This window comes from Hemiscyllium ocellatum (assembly GCF_020745735.1).
Source record: "Hemiscyllium ocellatum isolate sHemOce1 chromosome 27 unlocalized genomic scaffold, sHemOce1.pat.X.cur. SUPER_27_unloc_2, whole genome shotgun sequence".
NCBI classification, from domain to species: domain Eukaryota; kingdom Metazoa; phylum Chordata; class Chondrichthyes; order Orectolobiformes; family Hemiscylliidae; genus Hemiscyllium; species Hemiscyllium ocellatum.
Genome location: NW_026867487.1, coordinates 2,765,481 through 2,788,789, shown reverse-complemented (window position 1 = coordinate 2,788,789; position 23,309 = coordinate 2,765,481). Strand labels below are relative to the sequence as shown.

The 23,309-nt window shown below is 57.9% G+C and overlaps 1 protein-coding gene across 1 annotated transcript; it reads right to left on the bottom strand.

Moving 5' to 3' along the window:
* Positions 1-8,359: 8,359 nt before the first annotated feature.
* fen1 (flap structure-specific endonuclease 1) lies at positions 8,360-12,305 on the bottom strand. The gene is made up of 6 exons (XM_060821686.1): positions 12,163-12,305; positions 11,614-11,716; positions 10,253-10,355; positions 9,710-9,773; positions 8,733-8,842; positions 8,360-8,500 (listed from the first exon to the last, which is right to left on the bottom strand). Exons 1-6 carry the CDS (start codon positions 12,242-12,244, stop codon positions 8,360-8,362), a joined length of 603 nt encoding a protein of 200 aa, XP_060677669.1. The 5' UTR covers positions 12,245-12,305.
* Positions 12,306-23,309: the final 11,004 nt, after the last annotated feature.

Genomic DNA, 23,309 nt, shown 5'->3' with positions numbered 1-23,309 from the left:
GTTCCTCACTGTCTCCGTGTCCCAGAGTTCCTCACTTGGCCTCACTGTCCCCGTGTCCCAGAGTTCCTCACTGTCCCCGTGTCCCAGAGTTCCTCACTCGGCCTCACCGTCCCCGTGTCCCAGAGTTCCTCACTCGGCCTCACCGTCCCCGTGTCCCAGAGTTCCTCACTCGGCCTCACCGTCCCCGTGTCCCAGAGTTCCTCACTGTCCCCGTGTCCCAGAGTTCCTCACTCGGCCGCACTGTCCCCGTGTCCCAAAGTTCCTCACTCGGCCGCACTGTCCCCGTGTCCCAGACTTCCTCACTGTCCCCGTGTCCCAGAGTTCCTCACTCGGCCTCAGTGTCCCCGTGTCCCAGAGTTCCTCACTCGGCCTCACTGTCCCCGTGTCCCAGAGTTCCTCACTCGGCCTCACCGTCCCCGTGTCCCAGAGTTCCTCACTCGGCCTCGCCGTCCCCGTGTCCCAGAGTTCCTCACTCGGCCTCACCGTCCCCGTGTCCCAGAGTTCCTCACTCGGCCTCGCCGTCCCCGTGTCCCAGAGTTCCTCACTCGGCCTCACTGTCCCCGTGTCCCAGAGTTCCTCGCTGTCCCCGTGTCCCAGAGTTCCTCACTCGGCCTCGCCGTCCCCGTGTCCCAGAGTTCCTCACTCGGCCTCACTGTCCCCGTGTCCCAGAGTTCCTCACTCGGCCTCACTATCCCCGTGTCCCAGAGTTCCTCACTGTCCCCCTGTCCCAGAGTTCCTCACTCGGCCTCAGTGTCCCCGTGTCCCAGAGTTCCTCACTCGGCCGCACTGTCCCCGTGTCCCAGAGTTCCTCACTGTCCCCGTGTCCCAGAGTTCCTCACTCGGCCTCACTGTCCCCGTGTCCCAGAGTTCCTCACTGTCCCCCTGTCCCAAAGTTCCTCACTCGGCCTCAGTGTCCCCGTGTCCCAGAGTTCCTCACTCGGCCGCACTGTCCCCGTGTCCCAGAGGTCCTCACTGTCCCCGTGTCCCAGAGTTCCTCACTCGGCCTCACTGTCCCCGTGTCCCAGAGTTCCTCACTGTCCCCCTGTCCCAGAGTTCCTCACTCGGCCTCACTGTCCCCCCGTCCCAGAGTTCCTCACTCGGCCTCACTGTCCCCGTGTCCCAGAGTTCCTCACTGTCCCCGTGTCCCAGAGTTCCTCACTGTCCCCGTGTCCCAGAGTTCCTCACTGTCCCCGTGTCCCAGAGTTCCTCACTCGGCCGCACTGTCCCCGTGTCCCAGAGTTCCTCACTGTCCCCGTGTCCCAGAGTTCCTCACTCGGCCTCACTGTCCCCATGTCCCAGAGTTCCTCACTCGGCCTCACTGTCCCCGTGTCCCAGAGTTCCTCACTCGGCCTCACTGTCCCCATGTCCCAGAGTTCCTCACTGTCCCCGAGTCCCAGAGTTCCTCACTGTCCCCCCGTCCCAGAGTTCCTCACTCGGCCGCACTGTCCCCGTGTCCCAGAGTTCCTCACTGTCCCCGTGTCCCAGAGTTCCTCACTCGGCCGCACTGTCCCCGTGTCCCAGAGTTCCTCACTCGGCCTCACTGTCCCCCCGTCCCAGAGTTCCTCACTCGGCCTCGCTGTCCCCGTGTCCCAGAGTTCCTCACTCGGCCTCGCTGTCCCCCCGTCCCAGAGTTCCTCACTCGGCCGCACCGTCCCCGTGTCCCAGAGTTCCTCACTCTACCGCACTGTCCCCGTGTCCCAGAGTTCCTCACTCGGCCTCGCTGTCCCCGTGTCCCAGAGTTCCTCACTCGGCCGCACTGTCCCCGTGTCCCAGAGTTCCTCACTCGGCCTCACTGTCCCCGTGTCCCAGAGTTCCTCACTGGGCCTCACTGTCCCCCCCGTCCCAGAGTTCCTCACTCGGCCTCACTGTCCCCGTGTCCCAGAGTTCCTCACTGTCTCCGTGTCCCAGAGTTCCTCACTCGGCCGCACTGTCCCCGTGTCCCAGAGTTCCTCACTGTCCCCGTGTCCCAGAGTTCCTCACTCGGCCTCACCGTCCCCGTGTCCCAGAGTTCCTCACTCGGCCTCGCTGTCCCCCCGTCCCAGAGTTCCTCACTCGGCCGCACCGTCCCCGTGTCCCAGAGTTCCTCACTCGGCCTCACTGTCCCCGTGTCCCAGAGTTCCTCACTCGGCCTCACTGTCCCCCCGTCCCAGAGTTCCTCACTCTACCGCACTGTCCCCGTGTCCCAGAGTTCCTCACTGTCCCCGTGTCCCAGAGTTCCTCACTCGGCCTCGCTGTCCCCGTGTCCCAGAGTTCCTCACTCGGCTGCACTGTCCCCGTGTCCCAGAGTTCCTCACTCGGCCTCACTGTCCCCGTGTCCCAGAGTTCCTCACTGGGCCTCACTGTCCCCCCCGTCCCAGAGTTCCTCACTCGGCCTCACTGTCCCCGTGTCCCAGAGTTCCTCACTGTCTCCGTGTCCCAGAGTTCCTCACTTGGCCTCACTGTCCCCGTGTCCCAGAGTTCCTCACTGTCCCCGTGTCCCAGAGTTCCTCACTCGGCCTCACCGTCCCCGTGTCCCAGAGTTCCTCACTCGGCCTCACCGTCCCCGTGTCCCAGAGTTCCTCACTCGGCCTCACCGTCCCCGTGTCCCAGAGTTCCTCACTGTCCCCGTGTCCCAGAGTTCCTCACTCGGCCGCACTGTCCCCGTGTCCCAAAGTTCCTCACTCGGCCGCACTGTCCCCGTGTCCCAGACTTCCTCACTGTCCCCGTGTCCCAGAGTTCCTCACTCGGCCTCACCGTCCCCGTGTCCCAGAGTTCCTCACTCGGCCTCGCCGTCCCCGTGTCCCAGAGTTCCTCACTCGGCCTCACTGTCCCCGTGTCCCAGAGTTCCTCACTCGGCCTCGCCGTCCCCGTGTCCCAGAGTTCCTCACTCGGCCTCACTGTCCCCGTGTCCCAGAGTTCCTCACTCGGCCTCTCTGTCCCCGTGTCCCAGAGTTCCTCACTCGGCCTCACCGTCCCCGTGTCCCAGAGTTCCTCACTGTCCCCCTGTCCCAGAGTTCCTCACTCGGCCTCAGTGTCCCCGTGTCCCAGAGTTCCTCACTCGGCCGCACTGTCCCCGTGTCCCAGAGTTCCTCACTGTCCCCGTGTCCCAGAGTTCCTCACTCGGCCTCACTGTCCCCGTGTCCCAGAGTTCCTCACTCGGCCTCAGTGTCCCCGTGTCCCAGAGTTCCTCACTCGGCCTCACTGTCCCCCCGTCCCAGAGTTCCTCACTCGGCCTCACTGTCCCCGTGTCCCAGAGTTCCTCACTGTCCCCGTGTCCCAGAGTTCCTCACTGTCCCGTGTCCCAGAGTTCCTCACTCGGCCTCACAGTCCCCGTGTCCCAGAGTTCCTCACTCGGCCGCACTGTCCCCGTGTCCCAGAGTTCCTCACTGTCCCCGTGTCCCAGAGTTCCTCACTCGGCCTCACTGTCCCCATGTCCCAGAGTTCCTCACTCGGCCTCACTGTCCCCGTGTCCCAGAGTTCCTCACTCGGCCTCACTGTCCCCATGTCCCAGAGTTCCTCACTGTCCCCGAGTCCCAGAGTTCCTCACTGTCCCCCCGTCCCAGAGTTCCTCACTCGGCCGCACTGTCCCCGTGTCCCAGAGTTCCTCACTGTCCCCGTGTCCCAGAGTTCCTCACTCGGCCGCACTGTCCCCGTGTCCCAGAGTTCCTCACTCGGCCTCACTGTCCCCCCGTCCCAGAGTTCCTCACTCGGCCTCGCTGTCCCCGTGTCCCAGAGTTCCTCACTCGGCCTCGCTGTCCCCCCGTCCCAGAGTTCCTCACTCGGCCGCACCGTCCCCGTGTCCCAGAGTTCCTCACTCGGCCTCACTGTCCCCGTGTCCCAGAGTTCCTCACTCGGCCTCACTGTCCCCCCGTCCCAGAGTTCCTCACTCTACCGCACTGTCCCCGTGTCCCAGAGTTCCTCACTGTCCCCGTGTCCCAGAGTTCCTCACTCGGCCTCGCTGTCCCCGTGTCCCAGAGTTCCTCACTCGGCCGCACTGTCCCCGTGTCCCAGAGTTCCTCACTCGGCCTCACTGTCCCCGTGTCCCAGAGTTCCTCACTCGGCCTCACTGTCCCCGTGTCCCAGAGTTCCTCACTCGGCCGCACTGTCCCCGTGTCCCAGAGTTCCTCACTGTCTCCGTGTCCCAGAGTTCCTCACTTGGCCTCACTGTCCCCGTGTCCCAGAGTTCCTCACTGTCCCCGTGTCCCAGAGTTCCTCACTCGGCCTCACCGTCCCCGTGTCCCAGAGTTCCTCACTCGGCCTCACCGTCCCCGTGTCCCAGAGTTCCTCACTCGGCCTCACCGTCCCCGTGTCCCAGAGTTCCTCACTGTCCCCGTGTCCCAGAGTTCCTCACTCGGCCGCACTGTCCCCGTGTCCCAAAGTTCCTCACTCGGCCGCACTGTCCCCGTGTCCCAGACTTCCTCACTGTCCCCGTGTCCCAGAGTTCCTCACTCGGCCTCAGTGTCCCCGTGTCCCAGAGTTCCTCACTCGGCCTCACTGTCCCCGTGTCCCAGAGTTCCTCACTCGGCCTCACCGTCCCCGTGTCCCAGAGTTCCTCACTCGGCCTCGCCGTCCCCGTGTCCCAGAGTTCCTCACTCGGCCTCACCGTCCCCGTGTCCCAGAGTTCCTCACTCGGCCTCGCCGTCCCCGTGTCCCAGAGTTCCTCACTCGGCCTCACTGTCCCCGTGTCCCAGAGTTCCTCGCTGTCCCCGTGTCCCAGAGTTCCTCACTCGGCCTCGCCGTCCCCGTGTCCCAGAGTTCCTCACTCGGCCTCACTGTCCCCGTGTCCCAGAGTTCCTCACTCGGCCTCACTATCCCCGTGTCCCAGAGTTCCTCACTGTCCCCCTGTCCCAGAGTTCCTCACTCGGCCTCAGTGTCCCCGTGTCCCAGAGTTCCTCACTCGGCCGCACTGTCCCCGTGTCCCAGAGTTCCTCACTGTCCCCGTGTCCCAGAGTTCCTCACTCGGCCTCACTGTCCCCGTGTCCCAGAGTTCCTCACTGTCCCCCTGTCCCAAAGTTCCTCACTCGGCCTCAGTGTCCCCGTGTCCCAGAGTTCCTCACTCGGCCTCACTGTCCCCCCGTCCCAGAGTTCCTCACTCGGCCTCACTGTCCCCGTGTCCCAGAGTTCCTCACTGTCCCCGTGTCCCAGAGTTCCTCACTGTCCCCGTGTCCCAGAGTTCCTCACTCGGCCTCACAGTCCCCGTGTCCCAGAGTTCCTCACTCGGCCGCACTGTCCCCGTGTCCCAGAGTTCCTCACTGTCCCCGTGTCCCAGAGTTCCTCACTCGGCCTCACTGTCCCCATGTCCCAGAGTTCCTCACTCGGCCTCACTGTCCCCGTGTCCCAGAGTTCCTCACTCGGCCTCACTGTCCCCATGTCCCAGAGTTCCTCACTGTCCCCGAGTCCCAGAGTTCCTCACTGTCCCCCCGTCCCAGAGTTCCTCACTCGGCCGCACTGTCCCCGTGTCCCAGAGTTCCTCACTGTCCCCGTGTCCCAGAGTTCCTCACTCGGCCGCACTGTCCCCGTGTCCCAGAGTTCCTCACTCGGCCTCACTGTCCCCATGTCCCAGAGTTCCTCACTGTCCCCGAGTCCCAGAGTTCCTCACTCGGCCGCACCGTCCCCGTGTCCCAGAGTTCCTCACTCGGCCGCACTGTCCCCGTGTCCCAGAGTTCCTCACTCGGCCTCACTGTCCCCCCGTCCCAGAGTTCCTCACTCTACCGCACTGTCCCCGTGTCCCAGAGTTCCTCACTGTCCCCCTGTCCCAGAGTTCCTCACTCGGCCTCACTGTCCCCCCGTCCCAGAGTTCCTCACTCGGCCTCACTGTCCCCGTGTCCCAGAGTTCCTCACTGTCCCCGTGTCCCAGAGTTCCTCACTGTCCCCGTGTCCCAGAGTTCCTCACTCGGCCTCACAGTCCCCGTGTCCCAGAGTTCCTCACTCGGCCGCACTGTCCCCGTGTCCCAGAGTTCCTCACTGTCCCCGTGTCCCAGAGTTCCTCACTCGGCCTCACTGTCCCCATGTCCCAGAGTTCCTCACTCGGCCTCACTGTCCCCGTGTCCCAGAGTTCCTCACTCGGCCTCACTGTCCCCATGTCCCAGAGTTCCTCACTGTCCCCGAGTCCCAGAGTTCCTCACTGTCCCCGTGTCCCAGAGTTCCTCACTCGGCCGCACTGTCCCCGTGTCCCAGAGTTCCTCACTCGGCCTCACTGTCCCCGTGTCCCAGAGTTCCTCACTGGGCCTCACTGTCCCCCCCGTCCCAGAGTTCCTCACTCGGCCTCAGTGTCCCCGTGTCCCAGAGTTCCTCACTCGGCCGCACTGTCCCCGTGTCCCAGAGTTCCTCACTGTCCCCGTGTCCCAGAGTTCCTCACTCGGCCTCACTGTCCCCGTGTCCCAGAGTTCCTCACTGTCCCCCTGTCCCAGAGTTCCTCACTCGGCCTCACTGTCCCCCCGTCCCAGAGTTCCTCACTCGGCCTCACTGTCCCCGTGTCCCAGAGTTCCTCACTGTCCCCGTGTCCCAGAGTTCCTCACTGTCCCCGTGTCCCAGAGTTCCTCACTGTCCCCGTGTCCCAGAGTTCCTCACTCGGCCTCACAGTCCCCGTGTCCCAGAGTTCCTCACTCGGCCGCACTGTCCCCGTGTCCCAGAGTTCCTCACTGTCCCCGTGTCCCAGAGTTCCTCACTCGGCCTCACTGTCCCCATGTCCCAGAGTTCCTCACTCGGCCTCACTGTCCCCATGTCCCAGAGTTCCTCACTGTCCCCGAGTCCCAGAGTTCCTCACTGTCCCCCCGTCCCAGAGTTCCTCACTCGGCCGCACTGTCCCCGTGTCCCAGAGTTCCTCACTGTCCCCGTGTCCCAGAGTTCCTCACTCGGCCGCACTGTCCCCGTGTCCCAGAGTTCCTCACTCGGCCTCACTGTCCCCCCGTCCCAGAGTTCCTCACTCGGCCTCGCTGTCCCCGTGTCCCAGAGTTCCTCACTCGGCCTCGCTGTCCCCCCGTCCCAGAGTTCCTCACTCTACCGCACTGTCCCCGTGTCCCAGAGTTCCTCACTGTCCCCGTGTCCCAGAGTTCCTCACTCGGCCTCACCGTCCCCGTGTCCCAGAGTTCCTCACTCGGCCTCACCGTCCCCGTGTCCCAGAGTTCCTCACTCGGCCTCACCGTCCCCGTGTCCCAGAGTTCCTCACTGTCCCCGTGTCCCAGAGTTCCTCACTCGGCCGCACCGTCCCCGTGTCCCAGAGTTCCTCACTCGGCCTCACTGTCCCCGTGTCCCAGAGTTCCTCACTCGGCCTCACTGTCCCCGTGTCCCAGAGTTCCTCACTGTCCCCGTGTCCCAGAGTTCCTCACTCGGCCTCGCTGTCCCCGTGTCCCAGAGTTCCTCACTCGGCTGCACTGTCCCCGTGTCCCAGAGTTCCTCACTCGGCCTCACTGTCCCCGTGTCCCAGAGTTCCTCACTGGGCCTCACTGTCCCCCCCGTCCCAGAGTTCCTCACTCGGCCTCACTGTCCCCGTGTCCCAGAGTTCCTCACTTGGCCGCACTGTCCCCGTGTCCCAGAGTTCCTCACTGTCCCCGTGTCCCAGAGTTCCTCACTCGGCCTCGCCGTCCCCGTGTCCCAGAGTTCCTCACTCGGCCTCACCGTCCCCGTGTCCCAGAGTTCCTCACTCGGCCTCACCGTCCCCGTGTCCCAGAGTTCCTCACTCGGCCTCACCGTCCCCGTGTCCCAAAGTTCCTCACTCGGCCGCACTGTCCCCGTGTCCCAGACTTCCTCACTGTCCCCGTGTCCCAGAGTTCCTCACTCGGCCTCACCGTCCCCGTGTCCCAGAGTTCCTCACTCGGCCTCGCCGTCCCCGTGTCCCAGAGTTCCTCACTCGGCCTCACTGTCCCCGTGTCCCAGAGTTCCTCACTCGGCCTCGCCGTCCCCGTGTCCCAGAGTTCCTCACTCGGCCTCACTGTCCCCGTGTCCCAGAGTTCCTCGCTGTCCCCGTGTCCCAGAGTTCCTCACTCGGCCTCGCCGTCCCCGTGTCCCAGAGTTCCTCACTCGGCCTCACCGTCCCCGTGTCCCAGAGTTCCTCACTCGGCCTCGCCGTCCCCGTGTCCCAGAGTTCCTCACTCGGCCTCGCCGTCCCCGTGTCCCAGAGTTCCTCACTCGGCCTCGCCGTCCCCGTGTCCCAGAGTTCCTCACTCGGCCTCGCCGTCCCCGTGTCCCAGAGTTCCTCACTCGGCCTCGCCGTCCCCGTGTCCCAGAGTTCCTCACTCGGCCTCGCCGTCCCCGTGTCCCAGAGTTCCTCGCCGTCCCCGTGTCCCAGAGTTCCTCACTCGGCCTCGCCGTCCCCGTGTCCCAGAGTTCCTCGCCGTCCCCGTGTCCCAGAGTTCCTCACTAGGCCCAGGCCCTGAGTTACTCACTTGGCCTCACTCGCTGTCAGGTGTCTCAGTAAGATGGAGGTGCCAAAGGTCAGAGCGTCCATATCCTCAGTGGCTGCAGCGTACACCTTCCCAGCTTTAACCAGAGCAGCACAACTAGCCTCAGCTTCACACGGAGCCTGGGAAAAGGGATGGGGAGACAGGGATAGAGACAGAGTTACCGGGGTTGGTCATGGGGGGGGGGGAAGAGGCAAAGAGAGAGAGAGTCACTATCCGCCTCTGTTAGAGAGAGAGAGTGTGAGAGAGAGAGAGAGAGAGAGAGAGAGAGTGTGTGTGTGTGTGGGGGGGGGGGGGTTTCCCTGCCCAGCCCGTGTGTGGAGGGGCCCTCTGTCCCCCGGGATGTGTCCGTACCTCGATGTAAGGGATCCCCATCAGCTGGAGCAGGTGTTTACACTCGTCGTTGTGCTGCTTGGTGACCTTCACCAGCCTCTTGGTAAACTTCTCCACGTTCTCCACGTTACCTGGGGGGGGGGGGGGGGGGGGGGGGGGGGGGAGGACGGGGGGTTATTGGAGGGGGTGGGGGAGAGACGGGGGAGGACAGGTCACTACAGGGACCAACTATCTGTCTGTCTGATCACAGGCCGCGCAGCCCCAACCACACGGGAGTGACAGTGCATCCGTGTGTGTGTGTGTCTGTCTGTGTCTGTGTGCGTCGGTGCGTATGTGCGTGTCTGTGTGCGCGCATGTCGGTGTGTGTGTCTGTGTGTTGGTGTGTGCATGTGTCTGTGTGCGCACGCGTTGGTGCGTGTATATGTGCGTGTCGGTGTGTGTGTTGTGTGTGTCTCTGTGTGTGCTGGTGTGTGTGTGTGTCTGTGTGAGCGTCGGTGTGTGTGTCTGTGTGCGCGTCAGTGTGTGTGTGCGCACGTCAGTGTTTGTGTGTCTGTGTGCGCGTCAGTGTGTGTGTCTGTGTGCGCGTCAGTGTGTGTGTCTGTGTGCGCGTCAGTGTGTGTGTCTGTGTGCGCGTCAGTGTGTGTGTGCGCACGTCAGTGTTTGTGTGTCTGTGTGCGCGTCAGTGTGTGTGCGTGTCTGTGTGCGCGTTCGCATGTCTGTGTGTGTGTCTGTGCGCGGTGTGCGTGAGAGTTTGTGTGTGTGTGTCTCTCTCTCTGTGTCAGAGTGTGTGTAATGTCCATCTGTCTGATCACAGGGGGAGGGGAGTGGAGGAGGGGGGAGTGGAGGGGAGGGGGGGAGTGGGGGGGGAGGGGAGGAGGGGACGGGGGAGTGGAGAGGGGGGAGAGTGGGGGGGGGGGAGAGTGGAGGGGGGAGTGGGGGGGAGTGGAGGAGGGGGGAGTGGAAGGGGGGGGACGGGGGGAGTGTGCCCGCTGCCATACCTGATTCCTGAGCAGCTGCCAGCTGTTTCTCAGCCTCTGCCCGGCGCTCACTCCGTTTATCCAACTGTGGGAGGGGGCACACGGAAAACCGAGGGAGAGAGGGGAGGGCGTCAATAACTCTCACAGGGACAGACCCCCGAAAACACCCCCCACCCACACCCTCACACACACCCCCCCCCTCACAGAGACACGGCACAGCCCCCCCTCACCCTCCCTCCCTCACAGCATTCCACACTCCTGGGTCAGAGCGATATTCCCTCCCTCGCGGGTCAGAGGGACGCACCCTCCCTCCCGGGTCAGAGAGACGGTCACTCCCTCCCTCCCTCCTGAGTCAGAGGGACGCACCCTCCCTCCTTCCCGGGTCAGAGAGACACTCCCTCCCTTCCTCCCTCCCGGGTCAGGGGGATGGTCACTCCCTCCCGGGTCAGAGAGACGCTCCCTCCTGGGTCAGAGAGACAGTCACTCCCTCCCTCCCTCCTGGGTCAGAGGGACGGTCACTCCCTCCCTCCCTCCTGGGTCAGAGGGACGGTCACTCCCACCTACCTCTGCAGATTTGAGTTGTGGTGGTTTTCCATCAAAGACGTAGACCGGTTTAATCCCGTTCTCCACCATCCGGATCGTCCGATAAAAGATTCCCATCAGGTGGCTGCGGAGGGAGAGAGGATGGGAAAGGGAGGGAGACAATCCCATTCAGTGGGGACGGGCACCAGCAACCGAGACCCCGGGGGGAAGGGCAGGACCCACTGCTTCCACTCACACAGGGAGGGGGCACTGTCGGAGGGTCAGTGCTGAGGGAGGGGGCGCTGTCGGAGGGTCAGCGCTGAGGGAGTGGGCACTGTCGGAGGGTCAGCGCTGAGGGAGCGGGCACTGTCGGAGGGTCAGCGCTGAGGGAGTGGGCACTGTTGGAGGGTCAGTGCTGAGGGAGTGCGCACTGTTGGAGGGTCAGTGCTGAGGGAGGGGGCACTGTCGGAGGGTCAGCGCTGAGGGAGTGGGCACTGTCGGAGGGTCAGCGCTGAGGGATTGGGCACTGTCGGAGGGTCAGCGCTGAGGGAGTGGGCACTGTCGGAGGGTCAGCGCTGAGGGAGCGGGCCCTGTCGGAGGGTCAGCGCTGAGGGAGTGCCGCACTGTCGGAGGGTCAGCGCTGAGGGAGTGGGCACTGTCGGAGGGTCAGCGCTGAGGGAGCGGGCACTGTCGGAGGGTCAGTGCTGAGGGAGTGCCGCACTGTCGGAGGGTCAGCGCTGAGGGAGTGGGCCCTGTCGGAGGGTCAGCGCTGAGGGAGCGGGCACTGTCGGAGGGTCAGTGCTGAGGGAGTGGGCCCTGTCGGAGGGTCAGTGCTGAGGGAGTGGGCCCTGTCGGAGGGTCAGTGCTGAGGGAGGTTCCCACACCCACAGACACCCCCCCCCTCCCTCCTTGCACCCCCCCGCCCCTCAGTAGCTGCAGTGTGTCCCAGCTACAAGACCCCCTGCAGAAACTGCCCGGGGCTCCTCACACAGCACCTTCCCAACCCCCTCCCCCCACGGCCACGTCCCTCCTGAGGGACAAGGGGGACGGGGGGCAGATACACGGGGACACCAGCCCCCTCCCCCATCCCGACGAATGGGAAATCTCCTGGGGCCCGTTCCCTCCTGGGTCCGGATCCTCGTGTTCCCCTCCCTGAGGGAGGTGGTGGGTTTAACCCTCGAGCAGGTGGGCTGCAGCGGGACAAGGGGCTAGCCCACTCCCTACACCCCCCCACACTCACCCCCGACACCCACCCACCACCCACCCACCGCCTTCTCAAGGGGGGCAACTAGGGATGGGGAGAGGGGGCAGGAATACTGGGCTGAGCAGCGATGCCCTCCCTCCCCTGTGCCCCCCCCCCATGCCCCCTGAGTGGGTGTCCCTCCCCCTGGGTGCCCAGGTACCTGGTGGTCTCCCCGTCCTCACTCTGCAGGGTGGTCCCGTCCTGCCGGACCGCGATCAGGAACTGGTAAATACTCATCGAGGCGTCAATGGCGATCTTCCGCCCTGCGGGGGGGGGGGGGGGGGGGGGGGGGGGGGGGGGGGGGAATGACACGGGTCAGTGGGAGGGATGAGATGTTCGGAATCTGGGGGTGGGGGGGGGGCCGCGTTGGGGTGGGACGGGGCGGGCAAACCCAGGGGCCACTCCCCCCCTTGGTGGGGGGTCCGGTCAGAGGCAGCGCACCCTGTACCTCCCAGACCCCCGGGGGGGGGGGGGGGGCAGCCGGCCCCAGACCGACCACTGGGGGAGAGTCTGTAGGAATGGGTAACCCCCTCCCCCTCCCCCTCCCCCCTCACTCCCCACACCCTCACTCCCCTCCCCCTCACTCCCCTCCCCCTCACTCCCCTCCCCCTCCCCCTCACTCCCCTCTCCCTCGCTCCTTCCCCCTCACCCCTCACCCCCCTCGCTCCGGGACACACTGTGCCCCTGGGGGTGGGGGGAGTCTCTGTACCGAAGTAGTGCTTTATCTGCTGCTCCCTGACCGCCCCCGGGGCCACGTCCCCGAGCACTTTGGCCAAACCCTGGATCCCCATCTGCTCCTCCACCGGGTCCTCCAACAGGTCCTCCAGGCCGCAGGGAGGAGCACCGAGAACATCGAGCGGGACAGTCCTCCAGGCCGCAGGGAGGAGCACCGAGAACATCGAGCGGGACAGTCCTCCAGGCCGCAGGGAGGAGCACAGAGAGCATCGAGCGGGACAGTCCTCCAGGCCGCAGGGAGGAGCACAGAGAGCATCGAGCGGGACAGTCCTCCAGGCCGCAGGGAGGAGCACAGAGAGCATCGAGCGGGGCAGTCCTCCAGGCCGCAGGGAGGATCACAGAGAGTATCGAGCGGGACAGTCCTCCAGGCCGGAGTGAGGATCACAGAGAACATGGAGCAGGGCAGGTCCTCCAGGCCGCAGGGAGGAGCACAGAGAACATGGAGCAGGGCAGGTCCTCCAGGCCGCAGGGAGGAGCACAGAGAACATGGAGCAGGGCAGGTCCTCCAGGCCGGAGTGAGGATCACCGAGAGCATCGAGCGGGCCTCACCGACAGTGCTTTGTCCGGAGGCTCACTGATGATGTTACTGAGCGCGGGGACGAAACATCTGAACATGAACCTTCCAGCTCAGAGACATTCAGAACGTCAACCTGAGCGACACACCTCCTCCAAACTCACAAATGTTTAACATCCAGTTCTGTACGGTGTGGTTGTAAACCCCAGGAGGAGGGGGAGGGGGAGGGTTGTGATCCCACGGTGCGGTGGACACTGCGACACTGAGGACGTTGAAGGACACAGGCAGAGGCTTCAATCGGAGAGGGTTGCAGCATCCCGGAGAGTGGCTCGGGTAGCACAGTTAACGCCCAGATGAGGCCAGGGACGTGTATATTGAGCGACCTCTTCCTACCTCCGACGTAATTCAGTCTCATGCGCAGCGTCACTGTCTCTCGCTCAAAGCGAGTCTCTCTCCCACCCGACCTGCTGAGTTTTTCCAGCGCTGTGTGTTTGCCTTTCTGATCTCCAGGCACTTTGGCCGTCCCCAGGGCTTTCTATTCCATCCCCCCACCGGCCCTCAGTGGGCCATGTCAGTGAACTCAAGGTGTTACACAGAAATGTACAAAGGGAGCAGCAAGAGGAGGCCATTCGGCCCCTCCAGCCCGCTCTGCCATTCTGTCGGATCGTCGCCGATCATGAAGCTGAATTCACGAATCCCCATCCTCCTCCCTTTAGGCACAAGAACAAAATCGAGATCATGTATGAGGGAGAGAGAGAGAGAGAGAGAGCTGATTCTCTCTCTCTCATACACGTTCCCAATCACACACAGAGAGTGAGATTGTGTGAGAGGGATGGTGATATCAGGTTGAACTTGGAATCCTTACAGTGTGGAAACAGGCCATTCAGTCCCACCGAGTCCATACTGACCCTTCAAAGTGTCACCCACCCCAACACGTTCCCCCATTAGTCTACGCTTACCCCTGACTAATGCATCTAACACTATGGGTAATTTAGCACGGCCAATCCACCCTAACCTGCACATCCCTGGGCACTATGGGTAATTTAGCATGGCCAATCCACCCTAACCTGCACATCCCTGGGCACTATGGGTAATTTAGCACGGCCAATCCACCCTAACCTGCACATCCCTGGGCACTATGGGTAATTTAGCACGGCCAATCCACCCTAACCTGCACATCCCTGGGCACTATGGGTAATTTAGCATGGCCAATCCACCCTAACCTGCACATCCCTGGGCACTATGGGTAATTTAGCATGGCCAATCCACCCTAACCTGCACATCCCTGGGCACTATGGGTAATTTAGAACGGCCAATCCACTCTAACCTACACATCCCTGGGCACTATGGGTAATTTATCACGGCCAATCCACTCTAACCTACACATCCCTGGGCACTATGGGTAATTTAGCATGGCCAATCCACCCTAACCTGCACATCCCTGGGCACTATGGGTAATTTAGCACGGCCAATCCACCCGAACCTGCACATACCTGGCCACTATGGGTAATTTAGCACGGCCAATCCACCCTAACCTGCACATCCCTGGGCACTATGGGTAATTTAGCACGGCCAATCTACCCGAACCTGCACATCCCTGGGCACTATGGGTAATTTAGCACGGCCAATCCACCGAACCTGCACATCCCTGGGCACTATGGGTAATTTAGCACGGCCAATCCACCCTAACCTGCACATCCCTGGCCACTATGGGTAATTTAGCACGGTCAATCCACCCTAACCTACACATCCCTGGGCACTATGGGTAATTTAGCATGGCCAATCCACCCTAACCTGCACATCCCTGGGCACTATGGGTAATTTAGAACGGCCAATCCACTCTAACCTACACATCCCTGGGCACTATGGGTAATTTATCACGGCCAATCCACTCTAACCTACACATCCCTGGGCACTATGGGTAATTTAGCATGGCCAATCCACCCTAACCTGCACATCCCTGGGCACTATGGGTAATTTAGAACGGCCAATCCACTCTAACCTACACATCCCTGGGCACTATGGGTAATTTAGCATGGCCAATCCACTCTAACCTGCACATCCCTGGGCACTATGGGTAATTTAGCATGGCCAATCCACCCTAACCTGCACATCCCTGGACACTATGGGTAATTTAGCACGGCCAATCAACCCTAACCTGCACATCCCTGGGCACTCTGGGTAATTTATCACGGCCAATCCACCCTAACCTGCACATCCCTGGGCACTATGGGTAATTTAGCATGGCCAATCCACCCTAACCTGCACACCCCTGGGCACTATGGGTAATCTAGCACGGCCGATCCATCCTAACCTGCACATCCCTGGGCACTCTGGGTAATTTATCACGGCCAATCCACCCTAACCTGCACATTCCTGGGCACTATGTTTAATTTAGCATGGCCAATCCACCCTAACCTGCACATCCCTGGGCACTCTGGGTAATTTATCACGGCCAATCCACCCTAACCTGCACATCCCTGGGCACTATGGGTAATTTAGCATGGCCAATCCACCCTAACCTGCACATCCCTGGGCACTATGGGTAATTTAGCATGGCCAATCCACCCTAACCTGCACATCCCTGGGCACTGTGGGTAATTTAACACGGCCAATCCACCCTAACCTGCACATCCCTGGACACTATGAGTAATTTAGCACGGCCAATCCACCCTAACCTGTACATCCCTGGGCACTATGGGTAATTTAGCACGGCCAATCCATCCTAACCTGCACATCCCTGGGCACTATGGGTAATTTATCACGGCCAATCCACCCTAACCTGCACATCCCTGAGCACTGTGGGTAATTTAGCACGGCCAATCCACCCTAACCTGCACATCCCTGGGAACACCTGGAGGAAACCCTGCGCAGACACAGGGGGGAGAATGCGCAAACTCCACACAGACAGTCGCCCCCAAGGCTGGAATTGAACCCAGGTCCCTGGTGCTGGGTGGCAGCGGCGCTAACCCACTGAGCCACCATGCCACCCCATGTGAGAGTGTTTAAGGAAGAGATGATAAGAATTGAGTGTGCGATTGTACATGACAGAGTGAGACAGTGTGTGTTGTGAATTTCTGTGCGTAAGTACAGTAAGTATGAAATCAAACCTCTGAAAGGGTTCCTGAGTATTGTTCGACGCTGGCCCGAGATTCAGAAGGAATGAGAAACCTTTCCCACTCTCTCCATCCCAATAGCTTCCATTATTCCCTTGAAAACCCCAACCGTCTCTGACCCTCTCACGTCCGGGAATACCTCGCAGAGTTGGCATCATTTCCCTCCCTCCCCAGTCACCCCTGGCTGCCCAGCTATCATTCTGGTCAATCTCCCCTGCCCTCAGACACACCCGGTTCCCCCCCGGGTCCCCACTCTCTCACCTTTCCCCATTTAGAAAATGTCAGTTGCTGCGCTAACCTCAAATGGCCGACTGACTGACCGACTGACTCCTGCTGAGTCTTCCACCCTGGCTGTGCAGATTAAAACACCCCTCACATTTCGTCCGCGTCCAGTTCTCCTGCGGATGCCGTACAGTGAGGGTGTGAGCCAGTGGCTGGTGGATGTGAGTCTGAGGAGGGAACCCCCTAAACCGAATGGTCCAGGAAGCAAGAAAGACTCTGGGTCTGGGGTCGTGTCAGCGCGGGAGAGGGTCACGTGCGTTGGAAACTGTTTTCATTCACCCATCCCTGCACCGACTGGAGGAATGCCAGCTGGCCTGGGCAGAAGCACCAGGTGGAGAATTCGAGCACAAGTCTTTAGTTGATAGGATACAGATTCCAGAATCTGTTGAAAGCCACTGCCCAGAGAGGATTAAAACTTGCAGCGGTGTCTGTCTGACCATTTCAAACTTCAAATGGGCAGAGCTATAGGAGAGGTGACATGTCAAGTTAGCCACTGAATCTGCCTCAGCGTTATAACCCAGGGTCACCGTGGGTCTGGGTGAGTGTGTGTGAGTGTGTGTGAGTGGGTGTGAGTGTGTGTGAGTGTGTGTAAGTGTATGACTGGGTGTGTTTGTGGGTGTGAGTATTTCTGTGTGAGATTTAGTGTTCTCGCACTGAGACTTCCTCACGTTCCGAATACAATTCCCTGGCAATAATTGGCAATGTATCATTTCTATTACGATTGGTTGGCTCCAGTTTGCAAGCTCCTGTCGCATTTGCCCCACACCCTCTCATACAGTCTGTTCCCAACTGCCGTGTTCTCCAGCTACAGCTCCCCAGAACTATGTCTGATCCCGTTACAGTGCGCCCCAGTACTTTCTCTCTCTCTCTCTCTCGTTCTCTCTGGAGGGACAGGCCCTGCACATGGGAATTACTTCAGTTTGTAGCTGCTTTAGCTCGGGCTGGGGGGTGGAGGTGGAGGTGGGAAAGGATTGAAATGGGCACTGAGATTCCAACAGTGCCCACTCTCTCTCTCCCTCATACACACAAACACACAGTGTTAGTGCACGCAGAGTCTAAATGTGTGCTGTGTCTTGGTGTGCATCAGTGTGTTAATGTGTGTGTCAGTGTGTCTGTATGTGTGTTAGTGTTTCTGTATGTGTGTCAGTGTGTCTGTATGTGTGTTAGTGTGTCTGTATGTGTGTTAGTGTGTATGTATGTCTGTGTGTGTTTCTCTGAGAGTGTGTATGTGTGTGTTTGTGCGTGTCTATGTATGTATGTCTAACAATACATGTGTGTATCTGTTCATGTGTTTCTGTGTGTGTGTGTCTGTGTCTCTGTATCTGCCTACCAATGTCTGACTATCTCTCTGTGTGTAGATGTGAGTGAGCTGTGCGTTAATGTGTAGTAGTGTGTGTGTCTATGTTTCTGTGTATCTCTGTACCTGTGTTTCTGTTTTGAGGGAGGGCTAACCCACCTCGTGTTTAAAGTGATACAATGCCACCCTCTGGTGGTGTCCCCACGCCACTACACAAGGGGCAGATTGTTTTTAGAGAAAGTATCACAGCCTGTGAATCTCTCAGGTTGCACAGTTGTTTCGTTCATCAAACAATGTCTTTGGAGACACAGAACCCATTTTGTCCAATCCTGACCCTGACATATGAGCAGAAGAAGATGAACAAGCCCAGTCCTAGTCTCACATCTTCCACTTATGAATTCTTTCCTCACTGAGAGAGTATTTCTTAAGACATTACGAATTGCAGAAAATGGCATAAAATTCACCTTGTCTCCTTACAAAGTGGTTCACTCGGAGCTCCCTGGATACAGTAGCGATGGAAATACTCGTTTCAAAACGTGCGTTATGTCAGGAATATTGGCCAAAGTCGAATCACTTCCACATTGCAGAAGGAACAGTCATGAAGTTAAAGGTGTGTACTGTACCTCAGAGAGACGGAGGATGCTGTTCTGAACTGAGAGCTTCCAACCTGCTGTGTGATATGACGAGATGGCAGTCCCAGAGAATCGAAGTTATGTAACATTTGGCTGTGAAATGGATACCTGAGTTTTGGTTGCTGTTTTGACAACAATTCAAATTTAACCAGACAGCTTAAATTATGCCCCAGGATACCAGAATTGCATTTGAATTTTATTGTTTTGACACTTTGGAAACCAATCAAATTTTAAGAATTTAATCTATCAATTGAGGTATATAAATTCATTATTTTGAAAATTAGGGGCAAAGCAACTGCCGTAGAGAGAGAAACTGCTGGAAAGCTAAATACCCATCTAACATCGTGCTCTTAAGGAAATCAGAAAAATAAACTCTCTATCAAAGGCACCTTTTCATGTGAAATATACTTTCAGTAAAATAAGAGAAGGTGACCCAGGGAACTCAGCAGCTGGAAGCGTGCAGACACAGAAGACAGCGAGTGTGTGGTTTTGAAATTAAGTCGATATATTTTAATAAGTGTCTTACTGGAACAGTATATCATTTTATACAGTTGGAGTCAGATGGTACTTAATAAAGAGAAGGGGGGGCCTTGGATTTGTGAATAGTTTTTTATGCTGTTTAATGTTCGCTTTTAGAGTTAAAAATAAACTGCTGTTATTTTCTTGAAATAGTAGAATTTGGGAGTTCTCTCGTTTATATTTTAACAGAGTATGAGGCGATGTGAGCTTTTCTGGGTGTTTGGTTTAATTAACAGATGGGATTCACCTCCATGTTGTAATAGTTTGGGGTCTCAGGTCTGAGAGTTGGACAGGTTTAGACAGATCCAGTCAGGGATTGCGATAGATTTGAATCGATTTTGAATCAAAAGATCCCAGCGGATTTAAATACTTGCCAATTAGTGTCCTCGATCTTTAAATAAAAGTGAGACAATTTGTTTAATTTCGATTACTCGTGGTTGGTTAAATTAAAGGTGAGGGAAATGGCTCTTAAGATTGCAAATGAGGTTCTGGGCTTTGCCAAGAATGTTTAGAAAAGCAGAGGAAGGGCATTCTTTTAGAATGAGCAAATTGGGTTTAACCGGGGACGAAAGTAAAGCTGAAATTGTAATGGAGTTGGTCAAGCACTGAGGGGTATCAGAGAAACAGACAAGTGCAGTAGAGTTAGAAAAATATCATTAAAACTGAGGCAGATGGAGTGGTGAGAGAACTTGTGGGTAATGCTAGTGAGCTTTTCTCTGTGTTTAATTTAATCAGCTCAAAAGCATTCCTCTCCACACTCGATTGTGTGTGTGTGTGTGTGTGTGTGTGTGTGTGCGCGCGCGCGTGAGAGAGTGCGCGTGTGCGTGTGTGTGTGTGAGAGACTGCGCCTATGTGTATGTGTGTGTGTGTGTGTGCGTGTGTGTGTCTTTCAATGCTTCTCTCAAACTGAATGCCTGACAGTTTTCACATCCTAGATTAGAGTGGTGCTGGAACAGCACAGCAGTTCAGGCAGCATCCGAGGAGCAGGAAAATCGACGTTTCAGGCAAAAGCGCTTCATCAGGAATAAAGGCCGAGAGCCTGAAGCGTGGAGAGATAAGTGAGGGGAGGGTGGGGGTGGGGAGAGAGGAGCATAGAGTACAATGGGTGAGTGGGGGAGGGGATGAAGGTGATAGGTCAGGGAGGAGAGGGTGGAGGGTGGAAAAGGAGCTAGGCAGGACGGACAAGTCCGGACAAGTCATGGGGACAGTGCTGAGCTGAAAGTTTGGAACGAGGGTGAGGTGGGGGAAGGGGAAATGAGGAAACTGTTGAAGTCCACATTGATGCCCTGGGGTTGAAGTGTTCCGAGGCGGAAGATGAGGCGTTCTTCCTCCAGGCGTCTGGTGGTGAGGGAGCGGCGGTGAAGGAGGCCCAGGACCTCCATGTCCTCGGCAGAGTGGGAGGGGGAGTTGAAATGTTAGGCCACGGGGTGGTGTGGTTGATTGGTGGGTGTCCCGGAGATGTTCCCTAAAGCGCTCTGCTAGGAGGCGCCCAGTCTCCCCAATGTAGAGGAGGCCGCATCGGGAGCAACCGATACAATAAATGATATTAGTGGATGTGCAGGTAAAACTTTGATGGATGTGGAAGGCTCCTTTAGGGCCTTGGATAGAGGTGAGGGAGGAGGTGTGGGCACAGATTTTACAGTTCCTACGGTGGCAGGGGAAGGTGCCAGGATGGGAGGGTGGGTTGTAGGGGGGCGTGGACCTGACCAGGTAGTCACGGAGGGAACGGTCTTTCTGGAAGGCGGAAAGGGGTGGGGAGGGAAATATCTCCCTGGTGGTGGGGTCTTTTTGAAGGTGGCGGAAATGTCGTCGGATGATTTGGTTTATGCGAAGGTTGGTGGGGTGGCAGGTGAGCACCAGGGGCGTTCTGTCCTTGTTACGGTTGGAGGGGTGGGGTCTGAGGGCGGTTAATACCCCCCCCCACTCACCCATTGTACTCTATGCTACTTTCTCCCCACCCCCACCCTCCCCTCACTTATCTCTCCACCCTTCAGGCTCCCTGCCTGTATTCCTGATGAAGGGCTTTTGCCCGAAACGTCGATTTTCCTGCCCCTCGGATGCTGCCTGAACTGCTGCGCTTTTCCAGCAACTCTCTCATCTAGACTCTGGTTTCCAGCATCTGCAAGTTGGGAGAAAGTGAGGACTGCAGATGCGGGAGATCAGAGCTTAAAAATGTGTTGCTGGAAAAGCGCAGCAGGTCAGGCAGCATCCGAGGAGCAGGAGAATCGACGTTTCGGGCATAAGCCCTTCCTCAGGAAGCCCGAGTTTTTACACCCGCTCATCCCATGTGCAGTGGCGAGGGCACACCAGCAGAGGGTGGCATTGTATCACTTTGAACCAAACACAGCTTTCTCTCTCTCTCTCTCTCTTTCCCCTTCCTCTTTCCTTTCCCCTTTTTATTTCTCACCTTCCCTCTCTCTCTGTTCCCCTCCACCCCCCAACACCGCCTCTTTTGCTGAACACAAGTTGACCCCAAGAATATTCACAGACGAAAGGACTCCACCAACAGGCGTGAGATACCTCCTCCGCCCATCAGAGAGACAGAGAAAGGGCCGTGTATTGAACGATGATGTGGCTGGGGGCTACAGAGCCTCATGTACCCATCCAATACAGCAAGAACAAAAATACAGATATCCTAAATTTATCTGGTCCCATTCTCCAGCACTTAGCCCCTATCTCCCCTAACCCCTTCCTATCCCTGTCCCCACCCTGATGCCTTTTCAATGCTGTCATTGTCCCAGCCCCCACCACTTCCTCTGGCAGCTCATTCCACACACGCACCACCCTCTGGTCACCTGAGGGTCACCCTATAAGGTCACCCCTCAGCCTCCAACGCTCCAGGGAAAACAGCCCCAGCCTGTTCAGCCTCTCCCTGTAGTTCAGATTTTCCAACCCTCCAACATCCTTGTAAATCTTTTCTGAACCCTTTCAAGTTTCACAACATCTTTCTGATCGGAAGGAGACCAGAATTACACGCAATATTCCAACAGTGGCCCTAACCAATGCCCTGTACAGCCGCAACATGACCTCCCAACTCCTGTACTCAATACTCTGACCAATAAAGGAAAGTATACCAAACGCTGCCTTCACTATCCTATCGACCTGCGACTCCACTTTCAAGGAGCTATGAACCTGCTCTCCAAGGTCTCTCTGTTCAGCAACACTCCCCAGGACCTTACCATTAAGTCCTGCTAATTTCTCAACACAGAAACTTAAACCCTGTGTTCAAAAACATCCCGGGATACTTGGAATGTCTGAAAGCATTCTAGGACAAGGGTAATGGAACATCACTTTTAACTTTCACTGTGGAACCACTATATTCACTGTCACTGCAACAAAACCATATTGTGACCATTCATCTGTCCAAGCCCTGTACAGGACATTGGTTAGGGCCACTGTTGGATTATTGTGTGCAATTCTGGTCTCCTTCCTATCGGAAAGATGTTGTGAAACTTGAAAGAGTTCAGAAAAGATTTACAAGGATGTTGCCAGGGTTGGAGGGTTTGAGCTACAGGGAGAGGCTGAACAGGCTGGGGCTGTTTTCCCTGGAGCATTGGAGGCTGAGGGGTGACCTTATAGAGGTTTATAAAATCATGAGGGGACATGGAGAGGGTAAGTAGACAAGGTCTTTACCCCCTGGGGTGTGGGAGTCCAGAACTAGAGGGGCATAGGTTTAGGGTGAGAGGGGAAAGGGACCCAAGGGATAACTTTTTCCCCCAGAGGGTGGTGGGACGTGTGTGTGGAATGAGCTGCCAGAGGAAGTGGTGGAGGCTGGGACAATGACAGCATCGAAAAGGTGGATGGGGACAGGGATAGGAAGGGGTTAGAGGGAGATGGGCCAAGTGCTGGCAGATGGGACTAGATTAGGGTTAGGATATCTGGGTCAACATGGATGGGTTGGACCGAAGGGTCTGTTTCCATCCTGTATGAATGTACGGTCTGTTTTAGGACTTTTGAATTCTTTTTCAGTTACAAGTTGTAAGAGTATGTTACAAAATGTTTCAAATTGCAGAAACTGCAAAGAGGTTCACCTCATAACTCAGACCCAACATAAGAGAATAAGAACCGGGAACAGGGAGGAGGCCATCTGACCCTTTGACCTTACTCCGCCATCCAACAAGATGACGGCTGATGATTCTGTGGCCTTAGCTCCACTCCCCCACCCTCTCACCCTCTCACCCTCTCACTCCTTCATTGTTCAAAACAAAAACCTACCTTCGCTCGGAGAAGGTTTACTGAAGTTACGCCGACGGCGTCACTGGGCAGGGACTTCCAGAGATTCCCAAACCCCCCCTGAGTGAAGAAGTTCCTTCTCAACTCAGTCCTAAATCTGCTCCCCCCAATTTTGAGGCTGTACCCTCTTGTCCTAGTGTCATCTGTCAGTGGAAACATCCTCTCTACGTCTGTCTGATCCAGTCCCTTCATCACTTTACAGGTTTCTATAAGATTCTCCCCCTCATTATTCTAAATTCCAAAGAATATAATCCCAGTCTACTCAGTCTCTCCTCATAAGCCAACCCTCTCAATTCCAGAATCAACCTACAGACCCTCCTCTGTACCCCCTCTACTGCTTGTACATCCTTTCTCAGGTAAGGAGACCAAAACTGCACACAGTACTCCAGGTGTGGCCTCACTAGCACCCTGTACAGCTGCAATATAACCTCCCTGTTTTTTAAACTCAATCCCTTCAGCAATGAAGGACAAGATTCCAATTGCCTTCCTAATGAGCTGCTGTGCCTGCTGTGATTCATGCACAACCCT